General features: G+C 36.0%; 2 protein-coding genes across 2 annotated transcripts in view; both read left to right on the forward strand.

Annotated features, from left to right (window-relative positions):
* The window catches only part of LOC145294055 (ras-related protein Rab-15-like), a 240,051-nt gene that overhangs the window by 189,617 nt on the left and 22,452 nt on the right, over window positions 1–27,982 (forward strand). The window contains exons 5-6 of the mRNA XM_080141046.1: window positions 4,805–4,894; window positions 14,272–14,337. Coding sequence (XP_079997172.1) covers window positions 4,805–4,894; window positions 14,272–14,337 — 156 coding nt within the window. The remainder of the gene's footprint in view (window positions 1–4,804; window positions 4,895–14,271; window positions 14,338–27,982) is intronic.
* Window positions 24,192–27,974, forward strand: LOC145294251 (uncharacterized). The gene is made up of 2 exons (XM_080141351.1): window positions 24,192–26,516; window positions 26,668–27,974. Exon 2 carries the CDS (start codon window positions 27,285–27,287, stop codon window positions 27,972–27,974), a length of 690 nt encoding a protein of 229 aa, XP_079997477.1. The 5' UTR covers window positions 24,192–26,516; window positions 26,668–27,284.

Genomic DNA, 27,982 nt, shown 5'->3' on the forward strand with positions numbered 1-27,982 from the left:
GGCTACTGTTTGGGACCATGCCTAGGAAAGATTAACAAGATGTTGGTTTACGTTATATTTCAACTTTTGTATATCAGTACAGCCAGGGAAACAGGTAGCAGGAAGGGAATTTCAAAATCAACTGTTCGAGCGAAGAAACTATTAGAATAGAAAGCTTTTTAGCATTTGGGGACCTCAACAGTGAAGGGTTATGATGGAATCAGGGTTGAAAAATCACAATATATAAGCTCTGACTTCTAAAATTCCAAAATTCTGATACTTATTCCAATTCTGAGGCCTTATTTTAAAGTCTTCTTATATTCTGTAAAAATCGAAATCATATTCCTAGCATTGTTATAAGCAGCCTTTGAGATTTGAAAAAAAAAAAACACTCGACCGCCGGTCGAGTGTGAGGGGAAATCTACTCGCCCCAAAATATTTTTACTCGTCTTTGTTTCAGTCAATAATAGTAAATAATTTTACAACAATTCAAGAAATTACATGTGTATAATCTAACAAGAAAATATTTGTTTAACTCTTGTAAATCAACAATTTTATTACTACAAACATTTCAGTAAATATTCAACAAAACGTTAAAATATAACACCGGTTTCTTTATATAGCATCATTCATATTATTGTTCCATAGAAATAAGAATCATTTCTTCGGATGCTTGACGGAACGATGCGTTTTTTCCTCTTTCAAATGTTCTTCTTTACTTTTGTAAGCATGAAGTGTATGTAGTTGTAGCGTCGAAGAATTTTTTTTTTCCAAATGAATTTCAAAATCAGAGAGCTAAATGAAGGCGACGTTTTGACTACACGCCGAATGTGTAAATTTGACCTCTTGTTGACCTTTAGCGTGACCACTCTTTTTTCGATACGATATTCCAACGGTCTCACAGCTAGAGATGAAAGAATTCACAACTGATGAGACATAGGTCATTCTAAGTCACAGCATATTTGAGGGTCGTAAAATAAATGAGTTTTTCATGTTTCTTTATTTAAAGAAATTTTATGGACTGGCGGGCGAGTGATTTACGACTTTTAGTCCCCCAGGACATTTTCAATGGACTGTGGCGACCAGTTGTGTAAAGTCTCAAAGGTTGGTTATAAGTTCAACTTTGATTCCTTTTTAAAAATGGAGAGTAAGACAGTGGACCTTGGGTTTACTTTCTACATCCTCATAACTCTCACTTCCCTTATTTTGTCCTTTAGTCCTCACATTCCATGAATAATATTTCTGAAGAATGGGGAAGATTTGTTGTTTTCTGAATTGGTATCTATCCATAAAACATTTGTTGTTGGCTAGTTTTTGCTCTTGAAGGTGTATTTATTTTTAGCTTCTTATATCAAGTGCCTTGTCTGAAGCGATTTCCATAAAAGAAAAAAATTGCTGACTTCAACTCCATATCCTAGTTTGATGGTTTGATTTATGGCATATCAAATACCTATGAGTACTTTATTACAGAATAAAGTTAATGAATGTAATTTTACAGTTAGGATTATTTATACTTGTATGGCAAAACCACATTGACACACTGGTTCCCACTGGATCACCAAAGTTAAGCAACCTTGAACCTGGTCAGTATTAAATGGATGACCATTTAGGACTTCTAGGTGCTGTATGTGCTTTCCGGTTATCTCGACATTGTTTCCAGTCGTCCTGGTCTTCTCCTTGCCATTGGACTCAAACAATGCCGATTCAGGAGAGGTGTGATTAAGGGTTGCGCAACCCTTGCCTCACAATTACACGCGCAGCTGCCCCTACAAGGGATATCCTTTGTCTTTCAAGACTGAACGGAGGCATCGATCGATTATACTAGCGGGACCTGTGGAAATTCCACAGCAGCATCTTTCATATGTAATATGTTGCTGCTGGGCATTCTGTAGACGTTCAGTGTGAATGGAGACTCCACAACATTATTGTAGCCCTTTTGTTAAAACTGTAAATGTATTTATCTAAGTAATCTTGCTAATGTAGTGTCAGACTAAATCTGGTTATTACGGTTTATCTCGAGTATAGAAGTCTGTAACATATTTCCATTGTATGAACGTCTGGCACGAATGGAAACCCCATGATATCATTATACCATCTTTAGATAGAACAGATACTACACTTGGATCGTACACAAAAGACCAAGAAAGCATATTTTAGTTTCATGTATGGCTTAAAAGCAACATCATCTTTTTTATTATATGTATATATTTTTTTACATTGTGTCTTCGGTGATCGGGAGATCCTATTTATTAAAAAAGAGGCTAGAAGGTTATAACATAGTCTGAACATTAAATTAGCGTATCTATATATTAATTTAACGTTCATAGTATGTTATCACTTCTATCCTCCTTTTTAATAAATAGGATCTTCTGATTGAATAATATATAATCTGGAAACTGTGGCATATGTATGTACGTTAAAGGTACTACAATATTAATACATAGTTTCCAAGAATATTTTGCTCTCAGAATGCATTGCATTAATCCTAGGAAACATTATTACTTGGCAGTCAAAATATTTTCTAGAATGTTTGTTTTGTTTTGTGGCATATCGACCATCTACGGATTATTTAATGCCAAATAAAGATATGGCGGCAAGTACCTGTGGCACAGTGGTTCCTATTTACAATGCCTCCTCACGGGGCGGAGTTAGACACCAGGGTCGTTTTTTAACGTGGAGAAAAGAAACAAAAATTAAAAAGTGTCTCAGTCGTGAAAGACTTCTCCTCCACTGACAGAGAACAAGAAATTGAAGTGCAGCATCTGAAGAACAGATACTACTCTGTGATCTTGGCCCAAAGGCCAGGTAAGCCCCGGCCGAGTATAGTTATGCGACAGTGGTTAGAATACTTGGAAAAATCAATTATAATAGTGATATTCTTCACTGTTTTCAGTGTGGGCGACCAAAAAATACAATTGTGAATTAATTAAGATCTCTATCAATTATGGCTGACGGAACAAGAGCATGCTACCCCCATCAAGTAAATAAAGGGTTCCATTTGAAATTCCATCCTAATTCCTGAGTTTGACAAGATACACCTGAAGAAGTTCGGAGGTTACATCGACCGTAACGTTTTGAAAATAACACTCAAGATGAGAACAGTGGTCTGATGTATCCAAGTAGTACGAATAATCTATCCTCGTCTCAAAAATTCAGAAAAGTAAAATAAAGATACCCAATGTAATTCTATAGGATAATCTAAATTATATTTATCTCAGCCACAGTAACCATCAGTTTGGCATCGAGTACTAATTCCTATGAGTTTTGTCCATATTTTTAACGGACTAAAAAAGTCTACTTATTTCATATTCCTAGAAAACAATGCTCTTTGATTGGTTGGTTGGTTGTTTTTGCTTTACGGCATATCAACCCTTTTCAGGTTATTTAATACCGAATCCAAAGATTTTGAAGAAAAATATTTTAATAGAATATATTTGTTATTTTCAAATCGGTTTCTATTTAACCCATAGTTGGGACCCTAACAGGTACTACCACTCCGGGTCAGAGTGGACCTGGGAGCAATGGCAATTAAAGAGTGGCTCCACACACCACAAAGCCCGCAAGCTGGGGCCTCACCACTGGATATAGTTTAAGGTCATATCCAGGACCCAATGCTCTTTGAAGGAAATTTTACAGAGAGAGTAACTCCAATTGGTCCAATTCCCTCAAAAAAGTTCAGAATTAATTTTGTGTTGACCTTTCGTGGTATGCTGCAACATCGTGCTTTATAGTTTTACCTTCCATTTATACAAATCAAAATGAGATTTTCCGCGATAATTAAAGACACACACGCACTCTTCTGGTGAGTGAGAGAGGGGGAGAAAAGAATATGAAAGAAAATGCAAAGAATAGATTTGTAGTGATTGGATCGCAGAGTGATTCGAAGAAACACGAAAAAGCAAATGGCTTAAATAAGTTACCCTCTTCCTTTCTCCAGTTTGTTTCAATGTGCTCTCTTATTCACTTCTAAAGGCAAGTTAGTTTTCACAGAAACGTGTTAACTCAAAGTGTTTTCAACGATTCTCAACAAAGTTTGGTCTTTTAAAGTATATTTTATATTCCTGTAAATTATCGATATATAAATTTATTTTATTCGTTAATTCATGTTTTCGCATTTCATTCCCAAAATCTCATTGTTGAGTTAGCATTTGCTAACTGGTGACCTGTTCATAGCATTCATATTTTTATCTATCTTTTCCATTTGTCTATATTAATTGAAAGGAGAGTAGAAAGTAGATCTTGGGGTTACTTTCGGCAGCTGCGTAACTCTTGCTTCCCTAATTTTTTCCTTTAGTCCTCACATTCCATGAGCAATGTTTCTGACAAAGAGGGAAGAATTGCTGTTTCTGAGTCAGACTCTATTCTATCTAACACTTATCGGTGACAAGTTTTTGACCTTAAAGTAGGTTTTTTTTTTTTAACTCTTTTCATCAAGTGGCTTCATGCTTTGTCTGGAGCACTTTTAAAAGACAGTACTATTGGGCAAAATACCCTGTAGTTCTGTAGTCAGGACTAACACTACAGATCTAAAAAAAAAATTGCATGTGTACAACAAATATCTATTTACTGACTGATGACAGATTAAATGTGGATGTGGGCATGTGCCCATTGCAACTATCCTTAATAATCCACTGAAAGCAACGCCAGAGAGTTCGTCAAACATAAGGGACGTAATTCTGATTTTCACTAACAAAGAGTTCTGTCCCTTTATTCGTTACACTTTACCTAACTGGCCTAAAAATAAAACAGTAAAAATAAACAGCATATTTTCAAAAGTTTTTCTCTGGTAATTTAAAAAGATTTCTCTTTTAAAATTTTATTTCAGTTTGCAAGTGAAGATATTGAACTGCTGTTGGTTGCAAATAAATGTGACCGCACCCAATGGAGGCAAGTGTCATGTGAAGAAGGTAAAAAGGTATGTGATTCACATGAGATTTTACTATGAAAAATTCATGACATGAAATATCATCTAATTTATAAAACTCACAATGTCTGTCATATTTTCAAACTCTATCTCTTCTGAGACTAAAAGTCACAGAGCGGTGCTAAAGGGCCTCAAATGATTGGACTTTTTATGGATCCATTCTTTTATGAGTCTTTAGCCGGTTAAAATAGTTTTTAACGGGTCAAAATTGAAAAATATCGTTATACATTTTGTGCATTTATCTTATTTTATTTTTAATCAGTTCATATGCGTGTCACGTTGGTACAGTGGTAACGTCACCAGCTTTGAATGTTACAGTTTTGCTTTTGGTTTCGATTCTAGCTGATGGCACGCAAATAATTTTTTTTTACTTTGGAAATCACGACTATAATAATATATATGAACCTGGACAAATTAAAATATATTTAAATGTATTTTACAACCAAGCAAAGCCAGCGCTCCGCTCCGCTAGTATATATATATATATATATATATATACTCCAATTTACTCCAATAGTTTCTTCCCCAGAACTGCGGGTCTTGGAACTCCCTTCCGGGATTCTGCTTTCCCAACTGTACTGATATGCAGAAGTTCAAGTGTAATGTGAACAGACATCTTTCTACTCATCTCCCTTCATAATGACCCTGCTAATTAAGTCCCTGATAGTAGCCCCCTGCTCCTGCTTCAAAGTGGCACTGTGCCTTGTTTGGGATGAAAATTGAATAAAATAAAAAAAATATATATATATATATATATATATATATATATATATATATAAGAGCAAATATATATACACACACACACACACACACACACACACACACATGGAAATTGTCAACCTTATACTGATGATTGTGTAAGCATAAAATACTACTGTCTGTAGGTATAAAGAATAATTATTGTTTAATTATAATTATCAAGCCTGAATTCGGTGTTTAATAGTTCCTAATTCTTTTCATTCCCATGGTAATTGTCTGACTGCTACGACTGACTGACTGCTTAGCTAATAGAGCAAAAGCTGGCTTTGTGGCTGGGTTCGAATCTCATGACCAGCAGGAATTGTCACCCCTACACTGATAATTGCATAAGCATGAAACACTAGTGTCTGTATAAAGAATAATTATTGATAATTATATATGTATATATATCTACAGGGTGGGCCAAAAGTCACTGACCCATTTTAATTTTAAATAGCTTTTATATTTTAACAGTTCTATGCATGAAATTATAGTACCATAAAATAAAGACGATAAACATTATTTTACCTTAGTAAGTTTGAGAAACTTCTATTGTGAAATGTGAAAAATAACATCCTGCAAATGCATTCCATTTTCTGCTTTGCAAATTTTAGCTCTTTTGATGACCTCTGCCATAACCTTTTCCAAAGTTTCTGGCCTTATTTCTCGTATTTCTCTAGTGATGTTTTCCTTTAGCTCTATTAAAGATTGGGGCTTGTTAACAAAAAACTTTTCCTTCAGATATCCTCACAATAGGTGCATCTCTCGCATTGAAATGTCTTCGATAGGCTCTTTAGGTTTGAATTATTGAACCATGATTTTTATAGTAAAATTGTACAATTGTAAAATTGTACAATTTTACTATATTGTACAATTGTAAAAATTTACTATATTGTAAATTTACTATATTGTAAAATTTTACAATTTTACTATATTGTACAATTGTAAAATTTTACTATATTGTACAATTGTAAAATTTTACTATATTGTACAATTCACTATAAAGAATATTTGAGAAGTTTTATTACCACACAATAATATATATATATATATACAATCAAAAGTACCCGTCGTTGACTGGGTTCAAAAACAGCCTACAGAAAATGGACTCTGATTTATGAAAGTATGATAGGTTATGAAAAGGAAGGGTTGTAAAGAGATAGCTTCGAATTTGGGGGTATCAAACCCAAAGTAAAATATGATGAAAGTAAAAATAAAATAGATAAAACCCATAATTTATTATACCATACCTGTTCACACTGAAACACTTCTCACATGTGATACTGTGGATCTATATTAAAAAACCTTGTTAAACTTTGTGACATATTTCCATTCTATGGAGGTCAGGCATGAACGAACACCCCATAATTTTATTATACCATATTTCTTCAAACTGAAACATAATTATCAAAGTATACTTACTCAAATAGATATGAAAAGTCTTTATCAAAGTTTGTGCCTATTTCCATTCTATGAAGGCCAGGCACGCAGACCCCACAATTTTATTATACCATCCCTATTTAAGTTAAAACATACTTATCAAAGTATTCTTATGTACATCTATATCAAAAACACTTGTAAACGTTTGTTTTTTTTAATTTTTAAATTTTTTATTTCCATACTTTGTGGACCAGGCGCGTACGCAGACCCCACAATTTTAATGAATCATCATTATGCCAGATCAAAAATACCCATTCCTGTGTCTCGATACATCTTCTATCATTATATGTGATCAGTTTTCTATAATAGTCAACCATATAGGAGCCTATTCGTGACCAGACACACACACAGACGTTCAGCTTTATATTATAGATATATATACAGTCAACAATAGGTGCTTTGATATGACAGAGCACGGTCGAAATGAATGTTTCTGTTTCAAGCACAATTTCACCATGATACTTGACTTTTTTTTTATTTTAAACTTAAATTCAAGCCATTATTACCACGCCACGCAAGCAGAAAGGCCAGGCATATAAAATCAACAGTAGGTTCTTTGATATGACAAGGGCGCATTCAAAATGAATGTTTCTGTTTAGAGCACAATAGAAGCATGATACTTGACTTTTGCATTTTAAACTTTAATTTAAGCCATTATATATAAAAAATAATTATATAAAATTAACAGCAAGTTCTCTACAGTGTAATGTAGACTACAATATATTGTGAACTAAGCCACTGCAAATGGCATGTGAAGCTTCCTCGAGGTACACCACGTACACCAGAGCAAGCAATCAATTGATTTGATTGGAAAATGGACGATTTCAATGACAATAAAAATATAAGAGTGTGAAACATTCGTTGATCATTATTAAATCTCAGTCAACCTCGGGTCTCCCTACTAGTCACTTGTGGAGGGCGAAGCCACTTTTTCTTGTTGTTGGCAAAATCTATATATTGATATGATAGCGTGTGTGTTCTTTTGTGTGTCACGCTTGCATCCAGGTCGTTTAATTGTTATGTTCTTCTGTTTCTTGTCATAAATAATTTTACCAAGAATTCCTCATAAGTTTTGGTTTCGGTTTCGACTATTGCTGATGCCACTTAAATCATCTATTTTTTTTTTTTATAAATAATTTTATCAAGAATTCTTCTTAAGTTTTGGTTTCGGTTTCGATTATGGCTGAAGGAACTCAAGTTATATATACATATATACATATATTTTTTTTTCATAAATTTTTATTTTGGTTTCGATTCAAGTCAAATGGATATATGTTTTTATTTTTGAAATCGCAACTTTATAACATGAAAATTGATAGAACATTAACTCTATAATAATATATACGAAATCTGAAAGAATTAAAATATCACATGTAAACATACTTTATGACCGGGTTTTACCGGGTGTTAATGCTAGCTTAGATAAATACTTTTGCAGTTTTAACAAAAAAAAACTACAATAATATCAGAGCGTCTCCATTTACACTGAACATCTACAGAATGCCAACATCAATATTTTACATATGAATGAGTTCTCTGCGGAATTTCCATAGGTCTCGCTAGTATATGCATATGCCTATATCAGCAAGAGAATATGTACACCCCAAATTAGCAAGAACTCAATGTTAGATTCGACCCGCATGCTCTCCAGGGGTTAACCATTTTAGATTCGATGTCAATATAAATCATCATTAATTTTACCTTGGCACAAGTTGAGACAGATTAAAATTGCCAACACAGTACACAACCCGAAAGGTTAGCCATGCACGAGATTAGGTCTCGCTAGTAATCTATTATTATTAAGGAATAAAGAGATTATAGTCGCATGTTCCTCTTAGACAAGAAATGAGTACGCAAAATATGTCAGTATTATAATAACAACCTAAGTAAATTTATTTACAACATAGATACACTTGCCCTTTTTGCCAAGATCAAAGTGTAGTATCTGTTCCGGCAGATACTGCACGCTATGACTAGCTATGACTAGCAAAGACCAGATGTGGGGGCAACCCCACATGCCTGACCTTTAACCAGCTCCCATTTCCCACCTCTCGGGAGCTGGTCCCCTTTTTCCCTTCCCCCTCCCTTCACTCCTCACATTAAAAATTGGCCTTGTGCCTAATTTGCTCGGTGGGGGAGCAAATAAATACCATCTGTTCTGGCAGATGCTGCAAGCTATGACTAGCTATGACTAGCAAAGACCAGATGTGGGGGCAACCCCACATGCCTGACCTTTAACCAGCTCCCATTTCCCACCTCTCGGGAGCTGGTCCCCTTTTTCCCTTCCCCCTCCCTTCACTCCTCACATTAAAAATTGGCCTTGTGCCTAATTTGCTCGGTGGGGGAGCAAATAAATACCATCTGTTCTTCAGATGTGGCACTTCCATTTCTCATTCTCTTTCAGTGGAGGGGAAATCCTTCACGACTGAGACAATTTTTATTTTTGTACCTTTTCTCCACATTAAAAAACGACCCTGGTGTCTAACTCTGTCCCGTGGGGAGGCATTGTAAATAGGTACAACATAGATACAAGTATAAAAATTATACAGTTTGTAGCAAAGATATGTAAGTAACATTACTCGCATGTTTGCCTCAAAGTCTTTCCTGAGAGTTTGAATAGTGGCTTTGCGGTTCTAAAAACTCGAGAGCGTTTTCGTCATGTCTGCATGCTGTGAAGCCCAGGGGAAAAGAGAAAGGATGACACAAACCGGATTTGGAAGTAGGTTGTGTCGCCCCCTTGTGGCAAGGAATGATATTACCAGAGTTAAAGGGCAGTAATCGTGATTACCTGTAAGTCATCAGTTTGTGTTTGTGTGTTCGCTTATGTGGGGAACTCGGTTCCCATATTTTACTCATATGAATATGTCTTATAAGTGAATAGAGCAAGCCCACTAAACAACTCATCAGAGACAAGAAATATATTCCTAAAAAAATAGAAAGTTTTTTTTTTTTTCTGAAATGTAAAAGTATTTTGTAAGAAAAAACTGTTGATAAAAAGAAATGGAGATATTCAAAGTTCGTAGAAGCATAGGAATAAAAACACATAATTATTGCAGTATTTATAGGCACTTATCCCAAAGAAAAACGATTTATATTACACCCATGCATGTGGAATCATTATTTTTGCTGTTATCTTCTATTAATGAGGGATTCTTTAGTTATATATATACGCTGGTTGAATCTAAGATTGCATCTTGAAAATCTTCCAACGTGGTGTGAGATGTTTTCTTTAGGAGCGATTTTCCTCTGATTATAATCTTTAAAGTTTATTTTTCATGTTTTGAGTAGCCATTATTCTCATCTTTTATAATCACCTGTTTTCCTTTTTGCTTAGTTTTGAAATACTGTGTCTGTATTTTTATTAATATTTAATCGTCTCTGAAGAGCAACCAAATAAACTAATGACAATATTTTTCATTATGAATTGTGAAACGTGTGTATGACGGTAAACAAAACAATATGCCAAAATAATATATATATATATATATATATATATATATATATATATATATGATGGCAGCATATTCGCTTTCGAACATTGCCATTACTCAATATAAAAGTGTATCTAATTCATATCAAGCAATGCCTGTGCATGAGGATTGTTATAGTGGGGAAAGACTTTGCACCGAGACTATCCCACTCTCTAAACAACTGCCACATTGATCCAAAAAGAAGAGCAAGTCTACATCATTGGATGCAGCAGTCATCGCAGGTTTTATATCAGAGTTTTCCTTCTCCAAGGGAGGTTGCCCTCACTACGGCTTACAGAGCCCTCTCCACCCACCATGCCATTTGATCCATGACTGGAACTTAGGTTGGTGGGCACCAGAGCATATTCCACATGCCGGTGGGTCATATATGCCGCAGCTTACAGGCCCTAAGCTCCTCTGGAGGTTTCTCTCAGGGTTACCTCACCCTTAGCTTTTGGTTAAATAACCTTGGCCCACAAGGCAGTGGAGGTCCAGTTATACGGCGCAGGACACTCGCCGTTCATTTTTTTTTTTTTTTACATGGTGGTCACCACTTATCAAGGCCCGGAAGCCACTCAGGGATAAGGGTTATTGCAAGTACAGTACGATAGTGTGGAGATTTGATAAAGTGTTTACTTAAGGGGGCGGTTCATTAGGAATTTGTTAACGTTGGACTTGAAGACATCCAGGTTGTATTCAGGTGGGAAGCAGGCAGACGGAACAGAGTTCCACGGGCGTGCAGTTCTAAGAAAGAAGCTTTGTTCATGGAATCCACGTTTTGATTTAGGCACAGATAAAGAATGGTGAAAATTTTTCACAGTGGATTCAGCTAGACGGGTGTTTTTTGTGAAAGATTGGCGAGGGGGGACAAGAGATTGGAGTTCAGACGAGCACCTGCCATGGAAATAACGATAAAACAAGGATAGGCTCGCAACGTCCATTCTGTGGGAGAGAGGTTGCAGGGTAGAGAAAAGGGCATCCCCCACTAAGCCACGAAGTCTATTTTGTACTCTGTCAAGGCAGGATAGGCTGCTTTTAGCAGCTCCTGCCCAGATATGGCAACAGTATTCCATCCTTGGACGTACTTGGCTTTTATACAGATAGAGAATTGCATCAGCAGTGAGATATCTTCTGGAGCGGTAGAAGGATCCCACCATCTTTCCAGCGACCGTGGCAACAGACTTGATGTATGTGTTCCATTTCAGATCCCCGTCTGCGTGGCAGTGGTCACGACATGCAAGTAGGGTTGATTTGTCTGGGAGAAGCACAAAAAGACGTTAAGACATCTGTGTGCTTTTAACACATGTCCACACCAGACCTTGACCACCTTATATATATATATATACATATATATATATATATATATGTATATATATATGTATATATATATATATATCAGGTGCGGAGATGGGACTAGTGCCACTCGTGCCCGGCACGACCAATAACTCGGTCAATGTTATTCAAAATGGATTAAAAATCGTCCATTAATTTCAAGCAAACATACTTAGTCTGATCTCAATTAAATTACGTATTTATTCAAGTTTCGATAACTAAGTAGTCAAAAGTTCCTAAATATATCTGGGAATAATATAACGATGCTGTTTTGAACGGATGGTCTTTGTCTGGGCACCGTCAGATGTATTGACCATCCCATAAAAGCGGCTACAATGTTGTGTATAGAGTTGTGAATTTAATTGCTAACCTGGTTAGTTGTCATAGTCATCAATTTTTTTATTCTAATAAACATATTTTTCTCGTCATAGTAATGAACATCTCTTTTCTTCTATACTTTTGAAAGGAAAAAAAATTATCTTATCTACTGTATTAACAAGACTACAGATTATATAGTGTCTTGATTGTTAACAAAAAAAAAAACACCATGCAAGATACGTTAGTCAATCTGTGCTATACAATGGAGAATCACGCAATAGCAACTATGGTGACTTTACTTCGGGTCCACGGACCACGGGTTGGGAACTGAAGTTCACAGAGGGCGGCAGGCACGAGTAGTAATAATAGGCTAGAGTCGCCACTGATATGTATATATATATATGTGTGTGTGTGTGTCTTTATGATTTATGAGACAGCTTACCAGAAATAAAAGTCTACTGTATCTAGGATTGAGATTGCCTTGGACAAAACATTCGGACATTGTTTAGATGTATGAATCTTTTGACTATCCATTTGCATGGCTTGTTGCACTTTGTTGTTTTTGCTAATAAATAATTGTTTTTGCTCCAATCTATCGTTCCCCTTCACCAACTTTCACAAAAAACACTTGTCTAGCTGAAACCACTATCAATAATTTCTCCAACTCTTTATCTATGCCTAAACTTAAACATAGATTCCATGAACAAAGTTTCTTTCTTAGAACTGCATGCATATAGAACTCTCTTCTGTTTGCCTACTTTCCAGCTGACCACAATATGGTTGTCTTCAAGTCCAACATAAACAAGTCTTGAACCATCCCCTTAAGTAATCCAATTCACCAAATTTTAATACTAACGATTACTATGATATCATCCCATTGACTACCATACACTCATTCACCCTTATTCTCGAGTGGCCTTTGAGCCTTGATAAGTGGTAACTCCTTTGTAAAAAAAAAATGTGATTTGATTTCAGTTTTTTTTTTTTTGCTTTATTTACCTTATAGTCTCTCTTTTTATTTTCTCTTCCTTTCTCTTACAGGGTAGAACGATAAAATTGTTGCCCCAGAAAAGATGACATGATTCCATTTCCGTTTGATGAAAACCGGTTTTCTTTCTTTTTTGTTGCAGATCATCTACTACTTAGTCAGTTGTGTACAACTCCCAAGAGCAATAAGAGTCTTCTATCATGACTCAAAGTGACACAATGTTCATCAAGCGATATCAGAGATGTGCCGCTGTACAACTCCTGCTCTCTATTGATCAAAGTTATGACAACAGGACCATTGCCAACACCCTCAGAATGCCTCGCTGCATTGCCAACAATAACAGGGACATGCCCAGGGTGATGAAAACAAAGTTTCTGGCTATGGTTATTGTCTTTGGTGTGGTTTCAAGTGAGGGTCACATCACGCCACCTCACATTTCAAAGTCGGCTTGAAAGTCAACACCAAATTGTACCTGGATGTGTGTGGTGATCCCCTGGTGCAATCAGATGACCGTTGGCAGACCTGGGTGTGGCAGCAGGACTCGGCGCTGGCCCACAAGTCCAAAGAGACCCAGGCTTGGTTTCAGAAGCAGTGCTATGACTTTGTACTTTTCTCTCACTGCCCCCCACTCCTCCCAAGACTTCAACCCGCTGAGCTACTTACTTTGGTCAAACTTCAAGAACATCACCAACATGACCTCCCACAATACCAAAGCCAGCCTGATCGCTGCCATCTGCTGAGTATTCGCCGAGCTCCCCCCCAGCACTTATGGAAAAAGTATACTCCCACTTCTGGGCCCGTTTAAAGGCAGTAATTGAGGCTGAAGGCGGCTACATTGAATAGAGGCCAGCTCTACTACCTAATCAAGTTACCTGAATTGATTTCTTTCTATAAAAGTTTTAAAATAAAGCTGTAGTGTTGTTTTCTTTAGGGCGACAATTTTATCGTTCCACCCTGTATTTCTTTCCCCATTCACGTCATTTTAACTTTCCATCTGTTTATCTGCATCCCAACTAATCTATTCTATTCAAATATACATTTCCTTTTTCTCTTAACTCAAGAATCTTTTTTCTTTAAATCAGTTTGCAGAAAGATACAACATGAAATTCTTTGAGACGAGTGCAAAAAACAGGGAAAATATCGATCAGGTTTGAAACATTTTATTTTCTCTCCATTTTTCCTTTCCTCCCGAAAATCAAAGACATTTTGAATGTTACAATCTTTAATTTTTGTCAATTTTTACGAATTTCAAAAAGATTACATTTCTTCTTAGATGCGTCCATGCAACTTTGAAAAAGACTTCGTCAGTCAGGTGCCCAGTCACACATAAATTCTAAAATAATAGTTTCTTTTTGAAATTTTTAATATGAGGATTGATAATTCATATTGTTTGTAGAATTCGAACTACTATTCTCATCTTGAGTGTTATTTAGTTTCAGTCGATGTAACTTCCGACCTTCTTCAGGTATATCTTGTCAAATTATGGAATCTTTCTGTCGAACTTAAATTTTGAAAAGAACTGTTTATTTAATCCATGGAGTAGCATGATCTAGTTTAGTCGGTCATGGTTGGGTAGAAGTCTTAAGTAATTTGCAAATGTATTTTTAATGTCACCCACACTGAGGATTGAACCTTCAGCCTCCAGAAAAGTGTATTTTACAATTGAATATTAGCAAGTTTGAAATTATGTTTTGAGTGTTAAAAAACAATTAATGGGTGTTAAAAAACAATTAATGGGTGTTAAAAAACAATTAATGGGTGTTAAAATGGACGCATAATTATGTGTCTGTGAATCTGTTGATCAGTTCATTTGTTGTTTAAAATAGCATTTTTGTGCACTTGTAATACTTAAGTTTGAAATAGTATTTTACGGGTCTGTTATATTCAAATTTTAAATATTTTTGCATGTCTGTTATATTCAAATTTTAAATATTTTTGCATGTCTGTTATATTCAAATTTTAAATATTTTTGCATGTCTGTTATATTCAAGTTTTAAATATTTTTGCATGTCTGTTATATTCAAGTTTTAAATATTTTTGCATGTCTTATATTCAAGTTTTAAACATTTTTTTTGCGTGTCTGTTATGTTCAAGTTTTAAATAGCATTTTTATTGATCCGTTATGTTTAACATGCTTAAAAAGCGTTTTCGTTTGTCTGCTTGTCTTGTTACATTTGAAATTTCATTCCGAGGATTTTAACATCTTAAAATTGTAGATAGAATTTGATGAATCTGTTATAATAATTTTTAAATTAATCAATTAAGTTAACGTATTCGGTAGTCTATCACTTTCATGTTTAAAATAGCGTCCATGTAAGATTGCTACATTAAATTTAAATTAAGAAATTGTTGTGAGTTTGTCACATTAAATTTAAATTAAAAAAATTGTTGTGAGTTTGTCACATTAAATTAAAAAAATTGTTGTGAGTTTGTCACATTAAATTTTAATTAAAAAAATTGTTGTGAGTTTGTCACATTAAATTTAAATTAAAAAAATTGTTGTGAGTTTGTCACATTAAATTAAAAAAATTGTTGTGAGTTTGTCACATTAAATTTTAATTAAAAAAATTGTTGTGAGTTTGTCACATTAAATTTAAATTAAAAAAATTGTTGTGAGTTTGTCACATTAAATTTAAATTAAAAAAATTGTTGTGAGTTTGTCACATTAAATTTAAATTAAAAAAATTGTTGTGAGTTTGTCACATTTAATTTAAATTAAAAAATTGTTGTGAGTTTGTCACATTAAATTTAAATTAAAAAAAATTGTTGTGAGTTTGTCACATTAAATTTAAATTAAAAAAATTGTTGTGAGTTTGTCACACTTTTGGGATAATATCTTCATTGATTCAATATATTTATGTTTGAAATAACGTTTTTATCGCTCATGATGCTGATTCAATCTATGCATTTTATTTTAGATGTGTCTAATCACTTTCAGAAAAGGCTCTGTCTGTAAGACTGTCTATCAGACTTAAGCTTCATCATTTAACATACAAATTGAATAGACACATCCTCAGAGTACTCTGGCTTGTTTTTGACAGCAATAATCTATATAAATAAAACAGTAGTTGTATGTATGTGTATCTGTCTGCATGCAAATATTTAACCAATAAACTCTTAAACTACTGGTCACATTGAAATTAATAGGAAATAGTAATCACACACTAAGGATGGTTTATAACGAATAAAATCTATGCAAACTGTTCATTTTAACTTGCAAACACATTTCTATTACTTCTGTTTACATGCAAATTCAAAGGTAGCTTGAAGTGGTTTAATTTTAAATCTTTCTTATCCATCTTGCGATAGCTCAAATGGTAGGGAACACGGTTGGAGTGGTAAATGTTATGGTTTTGATTCTAGCTGATGGCACTAAAGTCATTTTTTTTTTAATTTTGAAATCAGCGCTATGTATTAGGTATGATATAATATTCAGTAGAGAATTAGTTCTGTAATAATGAATACGAAATCTATATGAATTGAAATATTCTTAAAAGCATGTGCCCCCGCTAGTAATTGAATAAAGGAAGAATGCTTGTACTTGGTTTTAAATATTTTTCCAGCACATATTAACAAGCTCAGCTGCATTGCATTTTTCTAATTGTCTTCAGACTGTTGTTATTGTTGTTATGTATTGGTAAGGATGCGGAAGAAAGACACAGCTCTGTGTTTAGTGAAAACGAAATATATTGAAAAGAAAGACAAATACAACAAAATAAAGAGAAGTCTGACAGCCATAACTTATGCATAACGTCACGTGTCATATTCTCCCAGTTTTTATAATTGTTACAGAGGTGGGGGTGGAGTTGCAAATGACAGGGGTAATTCTGGAGAGGACAATCGGCTATCTGGGCTTGCAAAGATGACGTCAATAGAAGCCAGCCCCAAGAAAGTCAGTCAGGGTAACAATCCTAGATAAAGGTGCGCCGGGAACGATGCCAAAGAAGTTCAAAATGGGGGACACAGAGTTCTCGGGACTGATCGACATTTCAGACAATAAACAAAAAAAGGCATAGAGGAATGTTCTGATGTCATTCGTCCCCCCCAAAAAAAGAAAGACGACCAGAGAGAGAGAAGAAGAAGCGACGGTGGGCAGAGAGCAGACACATTATATTTCGACCATTTTGCTCACACACAAACCTCCTTTCTGTCAGTATTGTAGTTGGAGTATAAACATTTTACTAAGCATGCTCATTACATTAAAAGTACAGGAGATTTTTTTTTTTATTTACGTCTGATTGTGGAGGCACGCATAATTGTATGGATTTAGACACACCATGACTAGCGATCTGGCTAGTCTTTGAATAGCACAACATAATAAAAGGAAGAGTTTATTGTTATCTGTAAGGGGGGCACCACAACACCCCACTCCCAAACCTTACATCTGCAGGAGTTTCAGTATTGTTTTCTCCTAGAATCTATCATGGTAAGATTTGTTTTGGGCCACGGATTATGTTTAATAGATGTTTTAGGCCACTAAGGCACAGACTTTACATGTATTTACAATGTTTCTAATGTCTTACGCCATTTTAGGCCAGTATCCATAGCAACGCATGAAGCTTTTCATGCTATTTGACATGAAAATCCTTCAGTACTTGTGCAGATTGTGAACTGGATGTATCTAAGCATCTGCTCGGTTTTACCCGAAACATGACGTCAACCATTCGGGTTTGCCTGTAATCTGACGTAAGACACTGATCAGCCAATCACAATGCACTAACGAGCAGACGACTTTCAGATAAATATTGGAAGAAAGCTGATGAAAACATAACTCGGCAGACTCTTCACATCACTCTGGGTCTTTGGTGGATATGACCTTGCCGAGAAATAGGATTTCTTGGTCACTGTACGAAATCGAAATGCCGAAATGCTTCTTCCTATAATAAAAAAAAATATATATTCTGCTGGAGATCATGGTCGTGTCAGACTGTTGGAAGGCATATAGCAGAAAAAAAAACTTTTGTTTGCTAAACATTATCCATCAAAAATGGAAAAAACAGGTTACAGTAAATCTCTCCCTCCCGGCATAAAAAATATGTTTGGTAGTTTTGTGAAAAAAAAAAAAAATACTGATAAAATAAAATTTTTTTTTTATTTTTACGATTTCCATTTATTTGCTATTTTCTGATTTATGCCGTTGTTAAGATTTGATCGGCAATGCTCTGCATAATCTGGTGGTTGAAGTCATGTTCCGGGCAAAGCCAACCCGACGCTTAGATACATCCGGTTCACAATCTGTACAAGTACCTTCTCTTTTAGAGATTTTTTGAAAATGACGACTCGCTATACAAGAACACATATCTAAAGAAATGGCAAAAACACTAGAGGATGACCTCCAATCTGTAGTGGAATGGGGACATAAATGGATGGTCACATTCAATGCTGCCAAGACTAAACTGGTTTCCTTCAATAATTACAAGAAACCTTCTCTGCCACCAATAGCAATGGCCAGTGACTCCCTGTCTGAGAGTACATCTTTCAAACTGCTTGGCCTAACGTTCACAGGAAACATGAGTTGGAACAATTATATTGAAAACATTGCCAGGACCGCTGTGAAAAAGGTAGGCTCTCTCTACCATGCTAGAAAACTGCTGACACCTGAAAGTATCCTGTATCTCTATAAGGCCACCATTCGCCCATGTATGCAGTATTGTTGTCACATTTGGGCCGGTGCATCTGCTACTAGTCTCTCGCTCCTAGACAAGGTTAAAAAAAGAGTTGCCAATCTGATAGGCCCTGAACTGGCATCTAAGCTTCAGCTTCTGTCCCATCGACAAAACGTTGCATCCCTCTGCCTGTTCTACAAGTATTTTAATGATGAATGCTCTGACGAACTGCAAGCACTTGTGCCCCCACAACGTAGACAACCTCGACAAACCTGACAGGCAGCTAAATCCCACCCCCATACAGTAGAGATCCCTAGATGTAAAAGATCTTTCTACTCCAGTAGTTTCTTCCCCAGAACTGCTAGACTCTGGAATTCCATTCCAGGTCCCTGCTTCCCCAACTGTACTGACATGCAGAAGTTCAAGTGTAACGTAAACCGACATCTTGCTGCTCAAATCCCTACATAGTACCCCAGTAGTTGCTGCCCCTTACACCAAAGTGGCAATGTGCCTTGTTTGGGGTGAAAATGTGAAAAAAAAAAAAAAGAATGCCTTGACACAAAGAACAACTGAAATATGTCTGAAATATATTGGCCTTTCTCTGTAAGTTTTTTTGTTTTTTTTATTAAGGTTTAAACTCATCATTGGGGGCTTCATGTTTTATTTCATGTAGAGTCACAGGTAGTTCTCTTATTGTGTTGCACAAAAGAGTTTCTATTTTCAGTTGCATCACTGATTTTTCTTGTTTTTCTTTAAACTATTGTCATTATCAACGTTAAAAATTTTAATCTTGCTATGCTAAAGTAAGACTACATCAGCGTCCTATATTGAGTCTGTTCCTTTCATTTGTGCATAAGAAACCTTGTACAGTAGTTGTTGTATGTGTTGTATGTGTTGTCTGGATGAGATTCTGCATTCTGGTGATATATTACTTGCCTATGAAACAATAGAAGACCTCCTATTTTTAAATTAAAGACTTTGAAGAATGCGATGGAAAGTTAAATAAGAATAAATGTCTCCAAAACCAAAATGATGGTCAGTTGCTGTAGGATACATTCTTGGCAATCAGTCCAGCAGAAACTGGCCATTTCAGTGGTTCTTTATCTGATGGGCTGAAGTATTGGTCCAGAGTGGTTCTAGGAGGTCCACCCTCCTGGCTGTTGCCTTCTGTCCTTTAGGTAGAGTAAGTTTATTGCTTATTGCCTGAGGTGTCTCGACTAGGGAATGCTGACGAGGATACCCAGGCAATGATAATTTTTAATAGGCCAGAGTGCTGCTCCTCGACTCTCCGTACCTTTTGTATCACATCTTTCTATCGTGAGAATGGAAGTAAATAAAATGTCTTAGAATAGGAAAGTCCTCTGCTCAGTTTGCTGAAATAGAGTTGGAAATGATTCACTTTTTTGTACAACTTGTCAGCACAAGAATTGCAATGACATTAATGGTTGGTGAAGAGAGAACAACCTATTGGTGAGCAAGAAATCTAAGAGGATGAGATGAGAAATTAGATGTTGGTAAGGCATATCCGAATGGCAAAGCTATTGAAGTTGTTCAGAAGTTTTTTTTTTTTTTTTTTACAAAGGCATCACCACATTATCAAGGCCCAGAGGCCACTCAAGGATAAGGGTTAAAGAGTGTACAGTAGAAATTGGTCAATATAGTAATCATTAGTAATGAAAATTTGGTAAATTTGATAACTTATATGGAACGGCTCATCAAGAACTTATTTACTTTAGACTTGAACACAACCATATTGTAGTCAGCCGGAAAGCAGGAAAACGGAAGACAATTCCACAGGCGTGCAGTTCTAAGAAAGAAGCTTCGTTCATGGAATCTACGTTTAGGTTTAAGCACAGACAAAGAGTGGGGGAAATTATTGATAGTGTTTACAGCTAGACGAGTGTTTCTTGTGAAAGTTTGGCGAGGGGAGACAATAGATTGAAGCTCAGTTGAACACTTTCCATGAAAATAACGATACATCAGAGACAAACTCGCAACATCTCTTCTGTGAGATAGAGGTTGCAAGGAGGAGAAAAGGACATCTCCTACGAGGCTACGAAGTCTATTTTGAACTCTATCAAGGCAGGACAAGTCCTTTCTAGCAGCTCCTGCCCAAATGTGGCAACAGTATTCCATCCTTGGACGTACCTGGCTCTTATATAGATAGAGAATAGCATCAGCAGTGAGATATCTACCGGATCGATAGAAAGATCCCACCATTTTTCCAGCGGCCTTGGCAACAGATTTGATATACGTGTTTTGTTACTTTGGTAATACCAATGAAGCACAGGGATGAGCTGGTTCTAGTTTGATTGCAAAAGTTCGGAGTAGATGAACTAAGTTCATGGAACTTCTGTCTTTACTGACCAGCAGAATGTTACCACAACCAAGATAAAAAATCTATCAGGTATGTGTCTGCGATTTGATGGATAAAAGTGAAACTTGGCCAATGAGGGTGGAGGACATGCGTTGCATGGAGAGAAATGATATGAAAGTAATGTGATGGATGTGTAATATAAATCTTAAAGGCTTAGATGTGATGACCTGAGAGGAAGATTATATCTTGACAGTATAGAGAGATGTGTGTAAAACAGGAGTCTTTGTTGGTATGGTCATTTGAAAAGAATGGGTGAGAGTGCTTTAGTTAGTAGATGTAAAACAGTTGAGGTAGCATGGTCACTTGGCAGAGAAAGGGCAAGTAAACTATGGGGGAAAGTGATAAAGATTAACTCGAGAGAAAGAAGTATGAAGATCTGACCAGAAATAGATTAGATTGAAAGTCAATTTCAAAAAGCCACCCGACGGGTGCCAGCATGTAAAACTGACGTTAAACTACAGATGCGGACGATCATGATTTTCTATAAATATTCAAGCATATAAAATCAAACTTAAAATGATTATTATTGGCTCACATGGAGCTTTCACACAAGTCAACAAACGATCTGATTGGAAACCTGTGGTATTCTCTGGAAGCTGAGTGACAACAAGTCTCCCCAGACGTCCAGACCTCTCCACCTCCTTCGATAGCATTTGCAAATGAATTTGCATCATCGCAACAGCCGCTTACCATTGATTTCTCGCTGGTAGTGGCCATTAGTTTATGCTGGAATTTGAGTGGCACTCACCCTCCCCAAGATCCCAGTTCTCTTTGCGCTTGTCCAGCCGAGGTCTGGTTGGCGCTCGCTCCTCGGTCTTTCAGTCCTTATTGACCCTTCTCGGCCCTTTGGTATCATTTTATTTTGGGGGGGGGGATCGATGATGAAACAATGGGGGGAGTGCATGATGGGAGGGGGGTGTAGAACTTGTAAATATGCAGTTTCGGTGTTCTTCATTCCCTGTAACGCTTATTTGTTATATTGTATTATTCTCCGCATTCAAGGGTTTTCCTTAATATTTCAGTTGTTTTCATTATCGTTAGTCGTTGTACTTTTGCAGTTATTCCTCTGATTCCAATTTCTGACATTCTTTTTTCGAAGTGTTTCGGAATTGTTCCTAGTGCTCCTACTATTATCGGTACTATTTGGACTTTCTTCATCATCGAAATCCCTTTTAACTCTCTGGCTAGCTCTGTGTATTTGCTTCGTTTCTTCTTTTCTTTCATACTCACCCTGTGATCAGCTGGGACTGCAAAGTCCACGATTTGACAGGATTTTTCTTTCTTGTTAATTATTACGACAGCTGGTCTTCTTGCTTGGATGGGTTTGTCCGTCTGTATGTCCATGTCCCATAGGATTTTGTGGTTCTCGTTTTCGAGTGATGTTGCAAGTTTATGCTTGTACCATTTGTCTGTATGCTCAAAATGCAGTCGTTTACACAATTCCCAGTGTACCACCCTCCCCACTTGGTCATGCCTGTTTTTGTATTCCTTTTGGGCAAGTTTGCTGCATTCGCTTACTATATGGTTTATTGTTTCGTCTCTTTGTCCACAGAGTCTGCATTTGCTGTTTTCTTGTGTTTTATCGATCCTTGCTTTGATATGGTTGGTTCTTATCGAGTTATCTTCTGCTGCAGTTATTAGAGATTCAGTTTCTCGGTTTATATGTCCTTTTCGCATCCATGTCCAGGTGTTTTCGTTATTCTCATCTTTTGTCATTCTTATGAATCTTCCATGGAGTTCTCTTCCCACTTCTCTTTTCTCATTTTGTCGTTTGTCTCTCTGTTTTCTGTTTTGTTTTTTTCAGTGTCTCTCGCTGCCATAATTATTCTTTCAGTGTTTTGCATTATGTATTTCTCTAGTTCTTTTGTTGTGTCCTTCACACAGTCTTCTATAGAGATCAGTCCCCTCCCACCGTCTTTCCTTTTCACGTAGAGTCTGTCAATATCGTCCTTTGGGTGTAGTGCATTATGCATGGTCATGAGTTTCCTGGTTTTCTGGTCGAGTTGTCTCAGTTCTTCTTTTGTCCACCCTATAAACGGCCCAGAGTATCTTACTAGTGATACTGCCCATGTATTAATAACTTTTATTAGGTTTCTACTATATAATTTAGTTTACAGGAGTTTTCTTGTTCTCCTGAGGTATTCCTTTTCAACTTTCTCTTTCATTTCTGTTGCTCTGATGGTGTCCGCTTCCAGAATTCCCAAGTATTTATTGTCGTCTTGTTTCCCTAGTGCCCTCATTTCTGTTTGGTTGGGTAGTTCCTTCTGTCGTTTCCAGTTTTCCCTTTCTTATAACTAGTTGTGCGCACTTTTCCATTCCAAATTCCATTTGGATATTTTGGCTGAAGATTCTGATAGTGTTGATTAGTGTCTCTAGCTCCTTTTCGGTCCTTGCAAAAAGTTTCAGATCGTCCATATACATCAGGTGGTTCATTTTTTCCTCTGTATTGGAGAACTTGTATCCGGCTTAGCACTTTCTCAGAATACTGTTCCAGGGCATCATGGCTATGATGAACAGTAGTGGTGATAGTGAGTCTCCTTGGAAGATATCTCTTTGTATGTTAATTTCTGTTATGTGTTGTCCATCAGCTGTCAATTCCAGTCTCCATGTTTTAATTGCATTTTCTATTACGTTGGTGATCCTGCTTCGTATTTTATACATTTTTAGGCATTCTATTATCCATGCTTATTATTATTATTATTATTATTATTATTATTATTATTATTATTATCCTCATCATCCTTCATCTTTTTCTTCTTCTCCTTCTTCTTCCTGACTTTTTCTCGACTTTTTCTTCTTCTTGACTTTTTCTTCTTTTCTCGACTTCTTCTTCTTCTTCTTCTTCTTCTTCTTCTTCTTCTTCTTCTTCTTCTTCTTCTTTCTGACCGTTTCTCGACCTTTTCTTCTTTTTCTCGACTTTTTCTTCTCCTTCTTATTCCTGACTTTTTCTCGACTTTTTCTTCTTCTTCCTGACTTTTTCTTTTTTTTCTTCTAGAATATATACATTTGTATACACAAATATATGGATACACACACACACACACAGATATGGACTCATAGATAAGTATATTAGCAATACATCCAGACATTTACATGGACACAAAAAAACATTAGTATAGAAACCAACACATAGGTACAGTCGGCCTTCGAGCATGGACGAATGGTTTAAAATGCAAACTAGTCAAAAGTAGACTAGATAGAGCATGACATCACCACCTTTAACGCCCCACACTTGAGTCTTGTATTTAATTTGTAAACATTTGTATTTGATCTTATTTTTGCAAATAATTTTTTTCAAAGTGTAATATCTGTTCTCTCTGCAGTTTGAGGAGGAGAAATCCCTTTAGACTGAGGCATTTTTTTTAATGCTCTCATCGAGTACTCTTTTTTTGAAGAACTAGATTTTCTTCATATTAAACACTGAACTTGTGTTGCATCTAGTCCGCGCAGGGGAAGGGTAAATAGAGACTGATGTAGTAGAGAGAGAGAGAGAGGAATTGTGTCTGTGTGTGTGTGTGTGTGTGTGAAAGAGGACGGAGGAAGAAACAGAATATTATACTACTACGTGCGTAAATGCTTAAAGTATTGGGGTTGGATATTATTTCTATGATTGTAACATTGAAATAGGTGAATTTACATTAAAAAAAAAATTAAAAAAAGAAAATATAAAAATAATGAAAAGATAGACACGAACTGGAATAATATTTGCTTTACAATATCGTACTGTCATTGATACTTCGCTTTCGTTGATTCTAAATCTAAGTACTTACTGTCCAGAATAATAATCAATACGAAATGCCGGAGTGAATCAATATTTCCCCCCCCCCCATCAAATGACAAATTTACAACTAAAAATAATTACATGAAGCTAAAAATAAAGTCTATAAAGTAGTGGTAAGAGTTGTATCCCTTGGTTTTCTTTGCGCTAACTTCTATTTGAATTACCTCCCTTGCATAATACAGAATTCAAATCAACTGTCAAATGTTTCGGATTTTTTTTTTTTTTTTTTTTTTTTAGATAAGGATTGATAATTTGGATTATTTGCATTATTATTCGGACTACTATTTTCGTCTTAGTTGTTATTTCGGCGGAGTTGTACAACCATCACCCCATGCGTAATTTGTATACTGATATGTTTTTTGAAATTTTTTTTCACTGGATTATTATTGATTGGACACTAATCAACCAGATTATGAAAAAAAAAAAAAAAAAAAAAATTGACAAAATAAATTTATTATTTCAATATTTGGAAGGGGTGCTCACTTTTTAGTTACAACGTTCTGGTAAATCGGTCACCCATTTTATAACAAATAAAAAACGCGTGAGTAAAACATTAGAAAGTAAAAATGACTTGGACCTACCGTATTTGAAAGTCAGAAATATTTATTTTGCTTCTCAAAGAAAAAAAAAAAAAAAAAATAGAATGAAAATGATTATTTTTTTACTTTTTTAATTTTTTATGAAAATAAAATCTCAAGTTTTTTATTTTTATTTTTAACTTAGTTTTTGGTTGATGAAAAATGAGTTTGTGTGTGTGTTTTTTTAAAAAAATAATTATTTTGTTTTTATGAAAGGTGAGTTTGTGGGTGTTTCTTTACAATAATTTACAAGTGTTTTTGATATAGATGTACATAATAATACTTTGATAAGTATGTTTTAACTTAAATAGGGATGGTATAATAAAATTGTGAGGTCTGCGTTCGCGCCTGGCCTCCATAGAATGAAAATAGGCACAAACTTTAATAAAAAACTTTTCGTATCTATCTGCGTAAGTATACTTTGATAATTATGTTTCAGTTTGAAGAAATATGGTCTAATAAAATTATGGGGGGTTCGTTCGCGCCTCACCTCCATAGAATGGAAATATGTCACAAAGTGTAACAAGGTTTTTTAATATAGATCCACAGAATATTGTGATAAGTGTTTCAGTGTGAACAGGTATGGTATAATAAATTATGGGGTTTATCTATTTTATTTTTACTTTCATCATATTTTGCTTTGGTTTTGATACCCCCAAATTCGAAGCTATCTCTTTACAACCCTTTCTTTTCATAACCTATCATATTTTCATAAATCAGAGTCCATTTTCTGTTGGCTGTTTTTGAACCCAGTCAAGGACGGGTACTTTTGCTAGTATATATATATATATATAGCAAAAAGAAATATTTTCTAATATACATATATAAATGAATAAACTTACTATTAGAAAATATTTCTTTTTGCAATTTTATTGTGAAAATAAAAATAGTGTATTTTTGTGAATGGATTCGTACGTAATATAACGAAATGTAACGCTTTAAAATAGAAGACGACTAATTAACGTCATAGTGTTCGCCATTTTAGGTTTTTTTTTTTTTTTTTTTTTTTTTTTACAAAAGGCATCACCACATTATCAAGGCCCAGAGGCTAAATTAAATTATTTAGTTGTTATCGTTTGGCTGATGGGGGGGGGGGGTTCTTCCGAAAGTAAGTTGGTGAAAATTTACTTCGCAAGGTTAGAAACTACAAATTTACCTAATGATTTGCATACATAATATTAAAATTACAAAGTGTACACATAAAAGTATAGTGTAACGCAAAGCGTGGTGGATATACGATAAATTATATCTCTTAAATGAATTCATAAGTAAAACAAAAAAAAAAAACAAATGCACAGACGATAGACACAATATGAATATGTAGTAAAAAGACTGACATTGCAATCTGCGATGAATATATATATATATATTGTGTAATAAATTACGAACAGACGGGCTTTCCTGACAAACGCTCGAGGTGTGCATTCTGCAAAGCGGGTACGTCCAAAGAAAAATGGCAAGATGGCGGCGGCCGGTTAATATTGCCAAGTAATCACGCAAAATCTCGTGTTCTCTCGCACACACGAGAGTTCAGCTTAGCATAAAAACGGGTCACTGTGAGCAAGAAGCGAGAAGGAAAAACGTAGTCAAGAAAAGACGACGCTTCTGACGACTGAGAAGAAAAAAGAAAAAGAGCAAGAAGTAGAAGAGGAAGAAGAGAACGATACATGAGAAGACGAGGTGTGTGCGGTTTTGAGTAAATCGAAACAGACACAAAAAAAAAACTCTGATTACAAGCTATCTCGGCTTTGGTATGGAGAAATTTGACATCAGATTAATTCCGGAATTCGATGGCTCCCCCACTGGTCCCTCAGTGGTCGAATGGTTGGGAAAGGCTGAGCGCGTTTGCCGGTTGTGCAAGATTAAAGACCCAGCTATGGTTATCCCATTGAGACTCACTAAAGGGGCTTATGCCGTGTACCAGCAGCTAGGGGAGGATCCGACCATGGAGCAGATTACACAAGCGCTATACGGGGCATTTGGTACAGACCCTTTTGTCGCCTGGAGGCAGTTTTCCGAACGCCGACTTGGGCTGGGGGAGATAGTGGATGTCTACATGGCCGACTTGAAAAAGCTTGCCACTCCCTTCAGCGGTGCAAGTGATCGCATATTGGCATGCGCCTTTTTGTCGGGACTTCCGGATAAGGCAAGTCGACTGCTGCTAGCATCGTCAAGACTCACTGAGATTGGATTGGAGGAGTTATTGGCGAGAGCACGAAACATCTTGAAAGACGATCGAGAACTAGTCTCCGCAGCTGTTGACACTCTGGACTTGCCAACGAAGGGTCTACGATGCTATACCTGTGGTGGCCCCAACCACTTTTCCAGAGACTGCAAAAGCGGTACAAGGCGCACCCCTAATTATGGAGCACGACAAGTAATACGGTGTCACCAATGCAATAAGCCAGGCCACATAGCGCGGAATTGTCCGGGAAACGGGTAAGGGGAGGA

This window comes from Euprymna scolopes, chromosome 15 (genome assembly GCF_053919585.1).
Source record: "Euprymna scolopes isolate OS-2025 chromosome 15, ASM5391958v1, whole genome shotgun sequence".
NCBI classification, from domain to species: domain Eukaryota; kingdom Metazoa; phylum Mollusca; class Cephalopoda; order Sepiida; family Sepiolidae; genus Euprymna; species Euprymna scolopes.

Coding starts and splice junctions, on each gene's coding strand:
- LOC145294251 (XM_080141351.1), top strand. CDS start 27,285: ATGGAGAAATTTGACATCAGATTAATTCCGGAATTCGATGGCTCCCCC.